General features: G+C 42.7%; 1 protein-coding gene across 1 annotated transcript in view; it reads left to right on the top strand.

Annotated features, from left to right (window-relative positions):
• Positions 1 to 14509, top strand: part of EGFL6 (EGF like domain multiple 6) — a 41834-nt gene that overhangs the window by 20298 nt on the left and 7027 nt on the right. The window contains 4 exon segments of the mRNA XM_019955520.2: positions 811 to 933; positions 7854 to 8165; positions 10123 to 10203; positions 11884 to 11985. Of these exon segments, the coding sequence (XP_019811079.2) occupies positions 811 to 933; positions 7854 to 8165; positions 10123 to 10203; positions 11884 to 11985 (618 nt within the window).

Genomic DNA, 14509 nt, shown 5'->3' with positions numbered 1-14509 from the left:
CACAGATTTGATCCCTGGTCAGGTAGCTAGGATCCCACATGCCACATGGCACGGCCATAAAGAAATTAATTAATTAAACAAGCAAACAATAGCCTGTTTTGTGCGCATATTCCCCAGGCAAGAATACTGGAGTAGGTTGCCACTTCCTTCTCCAGGGATCTTCCCGACCCAAAAATCCAACCCATGTCTCCTGCATTGGCAGGTGGGTTGTTCACCACAAGTGCCCATGGGAAGCCCTCGAGAAGTATAGCAAAAAAGCGGGAGGGAAAAGAAGGCCAAGGAAGTTGTCACATGGGTGGAATTCAGTAAACTTTCTGAGTCTAAACCCAACAGACGAGCTCAGACCGGCCTAACCCCTGCTCCTGGCAGCCTGTGAACAAAAGGTTCACGTTTTTCAAATGATGTCAGTGCTTCCAAGCCCGTCTTGTTCTTTGTGGGCAAGGAGTTCCAATCCCTTCTATGTATAGAATTTACTTTCTGATATTGTTATTTAGTGGTAAGTTTGGCTGATGACAATGTTATGCAATCAAGCCTGAACAACTAAGAGATGTCAGGAGCCTTGATAAGCAGGAGAGGAGGTTTCTGTGGGGGAGGTGAGCTGCAGACACCCTCCCTCCATACCGGGCAGCAAGCAAAGCCAGGGCTTTGGGCCAAGGTGCCAGGCATCCTCGGCTCTTCTGAGCTCCCCAGCCACACAGGGTTCACTGGCTGGGTGGAGTGGTTGGCCCTGGAGTTACTCAAGTTCAGGGGATAGTCTTTCAGCAAGTGCTGTTACCACAAGATGATTCTTGCGACTGTTCACATTTTCAGATATAAATGAATGTGCTGAGAATACCCACACGTGCAGCCTCCATGCCAATTGCCTCAATACCCAAGGATCCTTCAAGTGCAAGTGAAAGCAGGGGTATAAAGGCAGCGGACTGCAGTGTGCCCGTAAGTGCACTTGGTCACCGCATCTTTGCTCTTCCCTATAAAGCATTTGCTCCTTGTCTCCTTCCTCCCTTTCCTTCTCCCTGCTCCTTCCTCTCTGGTGTGTTGGGAGCAGAAGGGGAGCAGGATGCCTGTATACAGTGTTTGGGAACTTAACTCCGCCTCCGACTGTTCTTCTCAGCTAATCAGACCACAGCTCCAGTTCTCACAGAAGTTGTAGGCACTGCACTTAAAGGACCTCAAGGATTCTGAAGGTTCTTCTGCTCACGACATGTTTTCAAATACTGAAAATAAAATTTGAGGACGATGACACTGAGCAAATGCATCAGTCAGGACAGGCTCGGTTATGGGGCAATACCAAACATTCCTGAAGAGTCAGTGGCTTAGAACCGGAGAAGGTTTTTAACCATGTGAGTCAGGACTTTTTTCAGAATGTATAACTGAAAAAAAAAGTACAATGAAGCGAACCTCCCTTTGTCATCCTCCTCAAGCCTCTATTCACTTTTTTTTTTTTTTTAAGTTGAGTCAAGTCTCATGGTTTCTGCTGATGAATTCTTTAATGCTCAGCTGGTAAACTCTGAAACAGTCAATGAAAACATCACTGCTGTCAGAAGCTGCACCAATAATCACAGTTTCTTTTGCCACTTGTGCTATACCCAGAGAGAGTTGTCAGGGAGTTTCTTGTCCACATTGTCACTTAGGAATGCAGGCTGACAGAGGTCCCACTGTCTTATGGTACCATGGTGTCAATCCGAGGCTGAGGGTTCATCACAGCAGTTAAAGAAGTGTGGATGATCATGATTAAGCTTGGAAGCAGGGGAGAAAATATATCTAATCCTGTCACGCATCCTGAAAGAGAAGAAAACTAGAAATCATGGTGAGCACCCGGAATATCTTCCAAGACCAGCCAGCAAAGATCATAGGTCAGTCACGTGCCTGACCAACCATGTCCCACTCTGTTTAGTCACCTGGGCTTATCCTTTGATCATGTCCCTTTTAGCATTGGCTCATTGTGTGCCAAGACTTATTGGCCACCCTGACTCTACTCTCTCATAGATGCCTTAGGAGCATAGCCACATATTCCAATAAATATGGCTGTAAGTCGTCCCTTGACCTGTATCGCATCCTGTACCCCCACCTGGCTGATACTCCTGATGACGACATAGCTGAACTCAGTGATGGCAAAAATAAACAGCCCACACACCATGATGGACTCTGAGCACCACACTCATAAAAGATTCATCATACCCCAGCAGCACTGGATGAAATGATGTACACAAGAGTATAAGCAATGAAGATGAAGTATAAGCAATGAAGAAATCACATTCTGTGAAGAACTGCCAAAAGAACTGGGCAGCATTTAACCTGGAAGAAAAAAAAAAAAAAAAAAGGTGTGGAAAAGCAGACACAGTGCCTGTCAATATTTTGAGGAATGTAAAGTAAAAAAGCCAACTCACTGGAAAAGACCCTGATTCTGGGAAAGATTAGAGGCAGGAGGAGAAGGGGACGACAGAGAATGCGGTGGATAGATGGCATCCCCGACTCAATGGACATGAGTTTGAGCAAACTCCAGGAGTTGGTGATGGAAGCGAGGCCTGGTGTGCTGCAGTCCATGGGGTCACAAGGAGTCGGACATGACTGAGCGACTGAACAACAACAAAAGTAAAAGTGCTTTCCCATAGCCGAAGTAGGCCAAGGGCGGGACTGCATTCTCTCTGACAAATTTCCCCATCAGGGATCTCAGAGTGAAGAGAACCTGTGGAGTGGGGACCATGGCCTCCAGGAGGGCCCCCGCTTTGGTTAGAGATGGGATTCAGCGACTCCTCGGTCTCCAGTAGCTTGTTGCTGTGGTTTCCATCCCTCTGTGTAGACGTGCCCATGGTGTCCTTCTGGAACTTTATTCAAAGAAAGGCTGAGAGACTGGCTTCCTGTGCAGGGATGTGCATGGGTAGGTGGGATGGCGGGAAAGATGCCATAATTTTGAAAGACCTGCAGAGAAGGGATGGAATCAGTAAACCTTCCACACAGGATCAGTGGTCAAGGGCTCCCTCATGCCACCAACTTTGCACATGTCCATTCTGGCCTCGCTGGTCTCAGGTCGTCTGGTCGACAGCCCAGCTTAGGGCTAGGAAGGCCTGAATTTGAATCTGAGCTGTACCCCGTGCTGCCTGTGGTCTTTGGCCAGGTGCTCCACCTCTCTAAACTCAGTGTCTTTCTATCTGAAATGGGCCCCGTGGTGGCCCTTTAGCGAGTCCTCAGAAGGGGCCAGGCCACCATCCCTTGGAGACCCCTGACTCCAGTGAGGTGGGGGACAGTTCTGTGCATGTCCCAAGCCCCAGTGCAGTGGACTCTGCCTGCATTTTGGCCTTGCGCCTTCCTCCCAGAGCTAAAGCCCCAAATTCTCACCCCCAAGGATAGTCAGTCCTCAAGCCGTGGGGGCCGAGGATCTACACCTCAATCCCCTAGCCTCCCCCGTGCAGCGGGACAGCTCTGAGGTGGGTTCTGTGCTGGTTCCCAGATGTCCCTCGACACCCACAGTGATTACCTGTCCATCGAGGCACCATTTTTGACTCTCCTCCCTTCCTGTCTCACTGTCCCTCTTACCCCTCTTCCGCCTCCTGGAATCACCTGTTAAGTAAACCACCTGCACCTAAATCCTTATCTTGGGTTATGTTTGGGGGCCCCCACATTCCTCCCAATACTTCTCTTATAGGTTCATTGAGACTTGAATGAGGTAGTATAGACAGAGAGCTTAGTTCGGCCAGGCACATAGTAGATGCTCAATAAAGTTAGCTCTGGCTCAGACTGTTATTAGCACAGTTTCAATCATATTCATTAAGGTCTAGCTCCTCCTGACTCTGAAATCCTGTAAAAATAAATGCAGAAAAATGCTGTGCATAGAGAAAAAAGAAGCACTGGAAAAACACTTGTGTCAGTAAGGGAGCAACTCAACTCACCTCCACGTACTCATCCCTGTCCCCAGACCAAAGAATCACAGAGATTAGGAAGAACTGGCCAAAACAGACCTGGAGTGCTTCCTTCTTAATCACTGGCTCCCTCTTGAAACAACAGTGTGTCACCAACGTCCAAATGAAGGCACTGTTTTTAAGCGAGCAAGTGGGTAGCTGTTTGCAACCCATGTTTTTTGTTATTGTAGCCCAGTGTTTAGAGATTGTAAATCCCCCATCAACCCAAACAGTCTTTAAATTTTACTGAAGTATAGTTTGTGTACAATGTTGTGTTAGTTGCAGGTGTACAGCAAAGTGACTCAGGTATATGTGTGTGTGTGTGTGTGTGTGTGTGTATATATATATATATATATATATATATATATATATATATATATAGTAGTGAGTGTATGTTAATCCCAGCCTCCTAATTTATCCACCCCTCCACCTTTCCCCTTTGATAACCATAGATTTGTTTTTGAAATATGTGAGTCTGTTTCTGTTTTGTAAATAAGGTCATTTGTATCACTTTTTAAAATTAGATTCCACGTATAAGTACTATCATATGAAATTTGTCTTCCCCTACCTGACTGACTTCACTTAGTATGATCATCTCTTGGTCCATCCATGTTGCTGCCAATGGCATTGCTGTGTTCTTTTGTGTGGCTGAGTAGTTTTCCATTGTATATATGTGCCACCTCTTCTTTATGCATCCCTCTGTTGATGGGCATTTAGGTTGTTTTCATGTCTTGGCTGTTGTAAATAGTGCTATGAGCTTAGCAGTGCATGTATATTTTTGAATTACAGTTTTCTCTGGATACATGCTCAGGAGTGGGATTGCAGGATCATATGGTAGTTCTGTTTGTAGTTCTTAAAGTACTCTCCATACTGTTCTCCACAGTGGTGTATCAATTTACATTGCCACCAACAGTATAGGAGGCTTCCCTTCCCTCCACACCCTCTCCAGCATTTACTGTTTGTGGACTTTTTGATGATGGACATTCTGACTGATATGAGGTGATACCTCGTTGTAGTTTTGATTGCATTTCTCTGATAATTAGTGATGTTGAGCATCTTCTCATGTGGTTTTTGGCCATCTGCATGTCTTCTTTTAAGAAATGTCCATTTTTCTGATTGGCTTGTTTTTGTTTTTGTTTTTTTTTGACATAGAGTTGCATGAGCTGTTTGTTAATGAGCTGTTTGTTATTTTGGTCAACCTAAACATTTCTTATGCTAAGAAAACTTTTCTTTTCTTTGGTCATCCAACTCTAAGCTTATTTAGGGGAGCAGTTTAAAACAAATTTTTCTTGATTCTTCAAAACCTCAAACTTATCACAATGTTCTGTTTGATATCTGAAAAATCATTAATTTTGTTGCTGTCCATTCTGCAGCAGAATCATTTCTCTAGTCTTTTGCCAAAATGTTTATTTACAGAAGAAAACTATCTTCGGGTCACTCACTATGTTATTTGCCCAGTCCTTTCCATTCTGCTTTGATTGATTCTCTGTAAAATAAACAGCCATGTCTCTTTTGAAAATTGATCTTAACGTCTTAACAACATTGCTTAAAGGATGACCAAAATCCACCCTTACGTGCAAAGAAAAGTCATAGAAAAATGAGAGAATCACATCTAATTAGTGTTCAGCATTATAAAATGCTGTGTTGTAAAATACATTTGTATCTGTGTGAACTGCTTGTATATAATAATAAAGTAGCTTTTATTATGAGTGTATTGTTTTTGAAAAAGTCCAGACCTTAGATGGCAGTACAGAAGAGGAGTTAGTCAATTATCCTTATGCCCCATCTGTATCCAAAGAACAATGCAACCTAAATGTGGATGTGTGTATTCTTTTACTGCTCTTATACGTGTGTGTTTGTATTAGTCTCTCAGTCATATCTGACTCTTTGCAACCCCATGGATGGTAGCCCACCAGGCTCCTGTGTCCATGGAATTCTCCAGACAAGAATACTGGAGTGGGTAGCCATTCTCTTCTCTAGGGGATCTTCCCAACCCAGGGATCAAACCCGGGTCTCCTGCATTGCAGGCAGATTCTTTACCATCTGAGCCACCAGGGAATATGTGGGTATTAATAATGCACCATTAGATAATGTGGTCTTAGTTTGACAGCAGCTATACGTCATTCTAAGGAAATCAAAACTCTAGTACTACCAAACTTGGTTAGTAACAGTCAATTTAAGAAAGGACACTGTGTCATTTAGTTACCAAGAGCATGGCTTCTGGAATCAAATTGCCTTGGCTTGATTCCTGGCTCCCTAGCCTACTGCCTATGGTCTGAGAGCAAACTAACCTTTCAGGATCTCAGTTTCTCTCTTCAAAATAGTGTGTGCGTGCATGCTAAGTTGCTTCAGTCATATCAGACTCTTTGCAACACTATGGACTATAGCCTGCCAGGCTCTTCTGTCCATGGGATTCTCCAGGCAACTGGAGTGGGTTGTCATGCTCTTCTCCAGGGGATCTTCCCAGCCCAGGGATTGAACTTGTGTCTTTTATGTCTCCTGGGAAGCTCATAATAGTATCTGACCCTTAATACTGTTTTGGCTATTACATGAAATAATCCATACATAATAAATAAGCATCCATGTGTAGGGCATAACTCCAACCCAGAATGTATTAAATGCTCTATAACCATGCACACATAGGAGGAGTAATAGTGACAGTGGCTTCTTTACCAAAACTCAATCATGGCTCCCATTGGAAAGCAGCTTCTTTAGTCATTGAACATAAGCTTTAATCATTAGGAGTTCACATTTTACAGAGCATATTCAAGAATATAGGTGTGAGTACAACGAGGCCATTCCCATACTTTTTCCTTCAGTAATAACACAAGCAGAAGAGGTATGATCTGGAAAAGAATTTAACTTAGTAGAAGATTTTTGATATTCTGATGATGAATTCTAAAAATAATAGTAAACACAGGCCCAATATATATTGACCACTGATCTTAGTAATTGACATGTATTCACCCATTTTAACCTTATAAATGCCCTCTTTTTATCCTAGCATTTTTTTAAAGTCAACTTGTCATTTATTTATTTATTTGGCTGTGTCAGATCTTAGTTGCAGCATACAGAATCTTTCATTGCAGAACACGGAGTCTCTAGTTGTGGCATGTGGGCTTAGTTGCTCCATAGCATGTGGGAATCTTAGTTCCCCGACCAGGGATTTGTGCTATATACTAGGGTCCTTATTGATTATTTTACATATAGTAGTAGTGTGTATCTGTTAATCCCAAACTCCTATTTTATCTCTCCTTCCCTTTCCCCTTTAGTAATCATATATTTGCTTTCTATGTCTGTCAGTCTATTACAAAGATGCATTTTAAAAAAGAATTTAATTTAGTGGTGAGAAATACAAAATGAATGTAAAACTAAATATAGATGCCTCTCTATAAATAATCAATAAGGAAAATCATTTAGCTTTTGATACTAGTTGGTTGAGGTGAAGAAATTCAAAGATATGTGTACACTGAATCAAAAGTCACCATTTTTGTGACCCACATTGGGTCCTTATTGGCAATGTACATATGGTTCAACATAATGCTAGCTATAATTTTTTAACATCACATTTAAACAAATTACAGAGCTCCCTGGGCAAGAGTAGCTTTGACAAATACCAGTGTGAAAGCAGAAATATTAGAGGATTCTGGAAAATTTATCACGTTGTGATCTGTAACCCAGCTTAGTAGGAGCAGGTATTTCATCATCATAGTTTATGAAGCAAAACGAAGGTTTGTCTTTGAACGATTAAGGTAGTTAAGATCCTGCTGTAACCATTGGAACCACTTAAAACAGATGCAAATGCAGTTCTTTCTAAAATATCAGATGATTGAGCCTCATATGTGTTGATTCTGGAAGCATTCATTGACTGCACTTTGACATTTTTTAAATGCTCCATTTTTGTGAGAGATCTGATTATTGGTCAATGTGGAACTTCTCTTTTACTGTTGGTTTCAGTTATCCCAGAAAATTCTGTGAAAGAACTCCTCAGAGCACCTGGTACCATCAAGGACAGAATTAAGAAGTTGCTTGCTCACAAGAATAGCATGAGAAAGAAAGTAAAAATGAAAAACATCGCAGAACCCAGAGCGACGCCCACCACAAAGGTTGACTCGGAGCCCTTCAGCTCTGAAGAGAGCATTTCCAGAGATGGGAATCCTGACGGAGAAAAGAAGAGGAATGAAAACAGAAAGAAAGAGAGGCTGGAGGATGAGAAAAGAGATGAGAACCATGTGGAGCAGGAACAAAGCCTTCGTGGAGATGTGTTTTGTGAGTATCAAGTATGACTTTTGTTAATTTATGCATCTTATGAAAAGTGAATTGTAGTTTTCCCTGGCAAATGACAGGAAAGAGGAAGATGCCATAACTAAGACGGTGAAGTGAAGTGTGACAGTTAGTCGCTCAGTCGTGTCCAGCTCTTTACCACCCCATGGACTGCAGTCCGCCAGGCTCCTCTGCCTATGGAATGAGTAGCCAATCCCTACTCCAGGGAATCTTCCCAACCCAGGGATCGAACCCTGGTCTCCCACATTGCAGGCAGATTCTTTACTGTCTGAGCCACCAGGGAAGCCTATGTAAGATGGGGTCAGCTTTAAATCTTAAGAAGCAAGGTTCTCTATACGGTCTGGAAACTAACATCTTCTGCAGATACAAAATCACATTTGCTGCTGTGGGATGCACAGGTCAGCCCTTTCCACTTACCCAGGAGGTGTCCTATTTGATGCAGCCCCTCCTTCTGCTCCTGACCAAGGAAGCCTGCTTGTCCTGCCAGCTGGGTCATCTGGTTGCCCAGCTCTGGGTGCAGCGCACCCCTAAATCTCCGAGAGATCCCCCCCGACCCAGGTAGATCTGCTAAGCTCTACCTTTTTCCTTCTTGAAGGCACTTTTTACAGGCACACTCAGTGAAAGGAGAATGTCAGAGTTGTGTGGTTATAATTTTAAAAGGTAAAATAGAGGAACATTCTATATAGAGCTTAAGCTTCAGTTTTCTACATGAGCTAGAGAATCACCATTGTCACCAGTGACTGTGCAGAGCCATCATCAGCCTCGGCCCCTGAAGGGGGATTTCCATGTTGACCCAGCCTGGGACTTTCCCTTCCATTCTCACCAGGCATCTGTTGCTCCCTCTCTATTTTGCCTTGTCTGTGCTCGCCCCATTGTTGTTGTTATTGTTGTTCACTCGCTCAGTAGTGTCCAACTCTTTGCGACCCCATGGCCTGCAGCATGCCAGGCTTGCCTGTCCTTCACCATCTCCTGGAGCTTACTCAAACTCATGTCCATTGACTCAGTGATACCATCCAACCGTTTCATCCTCTGTTGTCCCCTTCTCCTCCTGCCTTCAATCTTTCCCAGCATCAAGGTCTTTTCTAAGGAGTCACTTCTTCCCATCAGGTGGCCCAAGTATTGGAGCTTCAGCATCAATCCTTCCACCGACTATTCAGGATTGATTTCCTTTAGGATTGACTGGTTTGATCTTGCAGACCAAGGGACTCTCAATAATCTTCTCCAAAACCACAGCTTGAAAGCATCCGTTCTTCAGTGCTCAGCCTTCTTTATGGTCCAACTCTTACATCTATATATGACTACTGGAAAAACCATAGTTTTGACTATATGGATCTTTGTCAGCAAAGTCATGTCTCAGCTTTTTAATATGCTGTGTTTAGGTTAGTTAGGTGATGCCTAATGGGGTCCACTGGGGGCACCTTTCAAAAAAGATATTCTAGATGCAGAAACTGGCACCAATATGAATGCTTTGGAAATGTTAGGGAAACACTGCTGTAACATACTCTGTAAGTAGAACACAGCTGTCCCTTGGTATCCCTGGGGGATTGGTCCCAGGAACCCCCGCAGACACAAAAATCCATGGATGCTCAAGGTTTATATAAAACAGTGCAGTATTCATATATAATCTAAACACATCCTCCCCTATACTTTAAGTAGTCTCTAGATTACTTAAAAGACCTAATACAATGTAAATGCTGTGTAAATGGTTTCCTCGTATGCAAGGCAAATTCAAGTTTTCCTCTTTGAAACTTTCTGGATTTTTTTAAAAAAATATTTTCAACCTGTCATTGGTTGAATCTGTGAATGTGGAGCCCATGGTTATAAATAGCCAGCTATGTATGATAAGCCATATATGATAAACCATCTTTGTTCATTGATTCATACCTTCTTAGTATGTGGGGCTTTAGGGATTTCTTTTTACTGATCAAGTGTTCATTGTTAGCTCCTAAGGGGAATGAAGCAAGTGAAGTTGATCTGGTTCTGGTCCAAAGAAAAACTACATCATCCCATCTGAAACACAAAGGTGAGTAACATATATTAGGAGTGAGTATATTTTAGGAGTAATAGCACTCATAAAGAATATTGAAGAATGGAAGCAAGCATTACCTGGCATCTTTTAATTTTAGAAGTTAGACTGAAACATCTTTTCTGGAATAGGGGAAAATACAGGTTAAGAAGAAAGGAAAGTGAGAAAAGAGGCTGTGTGTTTGTACTGGCTTAAGATATATGTAGATGGACAGCCTGGATTCCAATCTAGTTTAGGAGTCAGGTCTAGTTCCAGCCCTCAGTGTTTGGAGGACTTGGTCAAATCATTTATGACTCTCAGTTTTACTTTCTTGAAAATGGGCATGATTGTAGAATTTTTGTGGCAGCCACATCAAATGATGTAATGTACGTGAAAATGCTTTGCAAATCATTAATGCGTCAACAACCAGTTGCTGCCCCTTATCTCTTTAGCTTTTCCCCTTTCTTTGCCCTTCCTTTATTCCTTAGTATAAACTGCAAAAGCCCCCCATTCCAAGCCAGAGTCTGGGATTCGTTACAAATCAGAAACCTCTCAGTCTTTCCTCTTTTTCCCAGTGGTAATTTCTGACACCTACATCAGAGGTCAGGACTTTTTTCTGTAAAGGGCCAGAGGCTGAATATTTCAGGCTTTGTGAACCATACACTCTCTGTTGCATCTGTCAGCTCTATCACTGCAGCTCAAAAGCAGCCACAGTCAATATGTAAATGAATAGGCGTGGTGTGTTTCAATAAAACTTTATTTGCAAGACCAAGCAGTGGGCCAGGATGTTAGTTTGCTGACCCCAATCTACATAAAAGTAACTGGAGGCACTGGGTCAAAGGTTGTTCTAGCTGACCCTGTACTCCACGCAGTTGTTAGGATTTGTTAAATGAACATTTGTTAGATGGAGCCCCTGGGTGCCAGATGGTTCAACAAAAGACCACAAAAGAAATTTAAATAGACAAGTTTATTACTCCAGGTCACGGGAAACGACATGGCATGGCCTCCAGGGGCCCTAGGGGGAAGTCCAGGCAGAACGTGGGGCACACGCCTCTCTGAGGGTCCATGTGTGTGTAGTGCTTTGGGCTTGTTGGGCTAAGGTTGCATTGATGGATTCCAATGAAAACAATTGAGGTGTTAGTAAGCTTCAGGGAGGTCTTATCTAAGGCAGACACAAGGCCCTGGGAAGCAGGGGAGGGTGTCAGTCACAGGGGACGTTGGGAAAGTCATACAAGGAACTCGCTTTTACGAGTGACTCCATGGGCTCTTATCTAGGGCTTGCACTTGCGTGAGGGCTAATGCCACTTTAAGGCCCTCGCAGACTGCAGGGCCAAACAAAATGGATACCAAGATGGCCATACTTAGCTAAACTTGTTTTTAATTGAAATATATTTGATTGATAATGTTGTGTTAGTTTCTGCTGCACAGCAGAGTGATCCAGTTATACATTATAGGTATATATTTATGTTTGCATTCTTTCCCATTATGGCTTGTCATAGGATATTGAGTATAGTTCCCTGTGCTATGCAGTAGGACTTTGTTGTTTACCCATCCTATAGATAATAGTTTGCATCTTTTAGTCCCAAATTCCCTAAACTCTTGACAGCAACTGCAAACATGGCCACGCCTTCCAAAGCTCCCAATGTTAAAACATTTCCTAATCTGCTAAATGATGCTGAATGATCCCTTTCTTAGCAGATTTAAATATCTCAGTTGACTGCACCTTTGACCATGGCATCTGTGGCTGGAAACAGGATATAGGAGATGATTTCAACTGGAATCCTGCGGACCGAGATAGTGGTATGTAGTCTTTACTGATCCATGTCCTGTGGTCTGGTCCTGGAATTAAAGCTATCCAATGATTCAAGGGTAATTGTTCTCATTGCTTGTGAAGTCAGGGTTGTTTGTCACGTTTGGAAGCTTTTAGACCTTCCCAAGTCTCCCCTGATAAATGATTGACTTAGTCCATTTCTCACCCGCCTACCCCATAAAGGATTCTCCAGCAAACCTCTTCCGTATTCACTCCCCTGCTGATGAAACACAGATGTAGGACTTTGTATAAGGATAAAGAGTATTTGGGAAAAGGTAGAAGGAAGTTGTTTCTTTTCCCCAGTTTACCAGCTATGGTGCTCTGTGGTTGTCTTTTGAGTTTAGGAGGAGGGGGAAAGGAATCTGGAAAGGAAATATTAATATGACCTCTCCCTAAACCTGGAGTTTTAGGAGCGTCACCTCTCGGAGCACTGAAATCATAATGAGCAGCAGATCAGCACTCTGAACTCCTGGACTGGACTTGCCCACCTATCGCTGAAGGATTTCTTTCATTCCAATTAACCTTGAATTTTTCTCTGCTGAAGCTCTGAGTTGCCTACTTCCCACTGTCTACTATTGATGGGCTCTAACTTCCTTTGAGGCAGAGCATTTGGACGGCAGATCCCATTTGGAGCATAAATAGAATTTTGGTCATTTAAAGCTGACTCTGTAATTAGAAATAACTGTTATACTTTCAGGAAATCTGGTTCTTTACCCATCAAAGTGTTTCTTTGGAGAGGTATATGCCCAGCCCTCAGGTAAAAGATCCTTCTAGATCCTTCCTTGACACTGATTCCTCCCTGAGAGCCTTCCTTGCAAGCCCTTACATGCAATCAGGAAACCTGGGTATCTCCTAACAAAAATTCCTGTTAGAACGTGGGATTAAGGGAGAGGATAGAAGTTCCCTATTTACAAACACCTGATTTGCAAATAACCCTGAGGTTCACCCAACATGGGATGAATCAGCATTTTTAGAAGGCTGAAATCTCAAGGACAGATCAAAGTGGGCTTGAACTGGAGTAAAAGGGAAACCTACCACAGTGGGTCACAAAAGACTGTAGCTAGTAGAGCTGCTAGATAAAATGTAGGATGCCTCAATTTCAGATAATCAGCACATGCTTTTTAGTATATCTCAGACATGTTGTTTATGTGAAATGCAAACTCCACAGGGCATTCTGCACTTTTATTCTCTGAATCTGGCAAACTTACTAACTGGGAAAGAAGACCAGGCAGTCTCTGGGTCCAATGAAAACTAGAGCAATGTCAATCTGGGCCCTGAGAATGTCTCTAGGAGTTGGACTACCAGAAAACTCCACCCACCCACCATGTCTTTCTCCTGGCTTCTAGAGGAATATCTTCTTTCTGTCAACTTCTTCAAACCCCACCCTAAGAGAGTTTTTGTCCAAGTCCATCAAAGCCACGACCAGAAGGCTGCAGATGAGCAAACATCCACTACACTGGTTACAAAATTCTTGGGAAAAGGTCCTGAGAAACAGAAGGTGATCTGCGTTCCTGCCATCTTCAAACAGAACTTGGAGTGATACATTGCACATGGTGGCTCAGCTCCATGATACCGTTAGTACAAATTCATGTATGTTGTGAATTAAATACCACACTGTGGACCCACCTAACCAGCTAGCCATCTTATATACAACTCAGTGCAGGTGGAAAGTTCTGGAACACAAATTTTCTTCTTCTTTTTTTTAATTAGTTTCTTTTTTTTTAATTTAATTTTATTTTTTAACTTTACAATATTGTATTGGTTTTGCCCTACATCAACATGAATCCTCCACAGGTATACACGTGTTCCCCATCCTGAACCCTCCTCCCTCCTCCCTCCCTGTACCATCCCTCTGGGTCGTCCCAGTGCACCAGCCCCAAGCATCCAGTATCGTGCATCAAACCTGGACTGATGACTCATTTCATATATGATATTATACATGTTTCAATGCCATTCTCCCAAATCATCCCACCCTCTCCCTCTCCCACAGAGTCCAAAAGACTGTTCTATACATCAGTGTCTCTTTTGCTGTCTCGTAAACAGGGTTATCGTTACCATCTTTCTAAATTCCATATATATGCGTTAGTATACTGTATTGGTGTTTTTCTTTCTGGCTTACTTCACTCTGTATAATAGGCTCCAGTTTCATCCACCTCATTAGAACTGATTCAAATGTATTCTTTTTAATGGCTGAGTAATACTCCATTGTTTTCTGTTAGCTGAAAATTATCTACAGTGCTCAAAGACCATTAAATTAGATTCTTACCCCATACCTACCACTACCAAGCTTTGTGAATGTGAGCAGATTCCTCAGTTTCTCTAACTCTCAGTTTCCTTCTCTACAGAGCAAAGAATTTCAGCCCTAGGATTCTAAAATTCATGTTAGCATGAAAATTTTGTTCCTAAATATTTGAAATTAAAAGGACTTGAGCTTTCCCTGTAGGCACCTAGGGTTCATTTTTTAACAGCTATTTTATTCACTGTAGCCAACCCTTTGCAATGGCCTCATTAACT

The sequence above is a fragment of the Bos indicus genome, chromosome X (assembly GCF_029378745.1).
Source record: "Bos indicus isolate NIAB-ARS_2022 breed Sahiwal x Tharparkar chromosome X, NIAB-ARS_B.indTharparkar_mat_pri_1.0, whole genome shotgun sequence".
In the NCBI taxonomy this organism is placed as follows: Eukaryota; Metazoa; Chordata; class Mammalia; order Artiodactyla; family Bovidae; genus Bos; species Bos indicus.
Note: the sequence above shows the minus strand (reverse complement) of the source record. Positions and strands in the feature narration are given on the sequence as shown.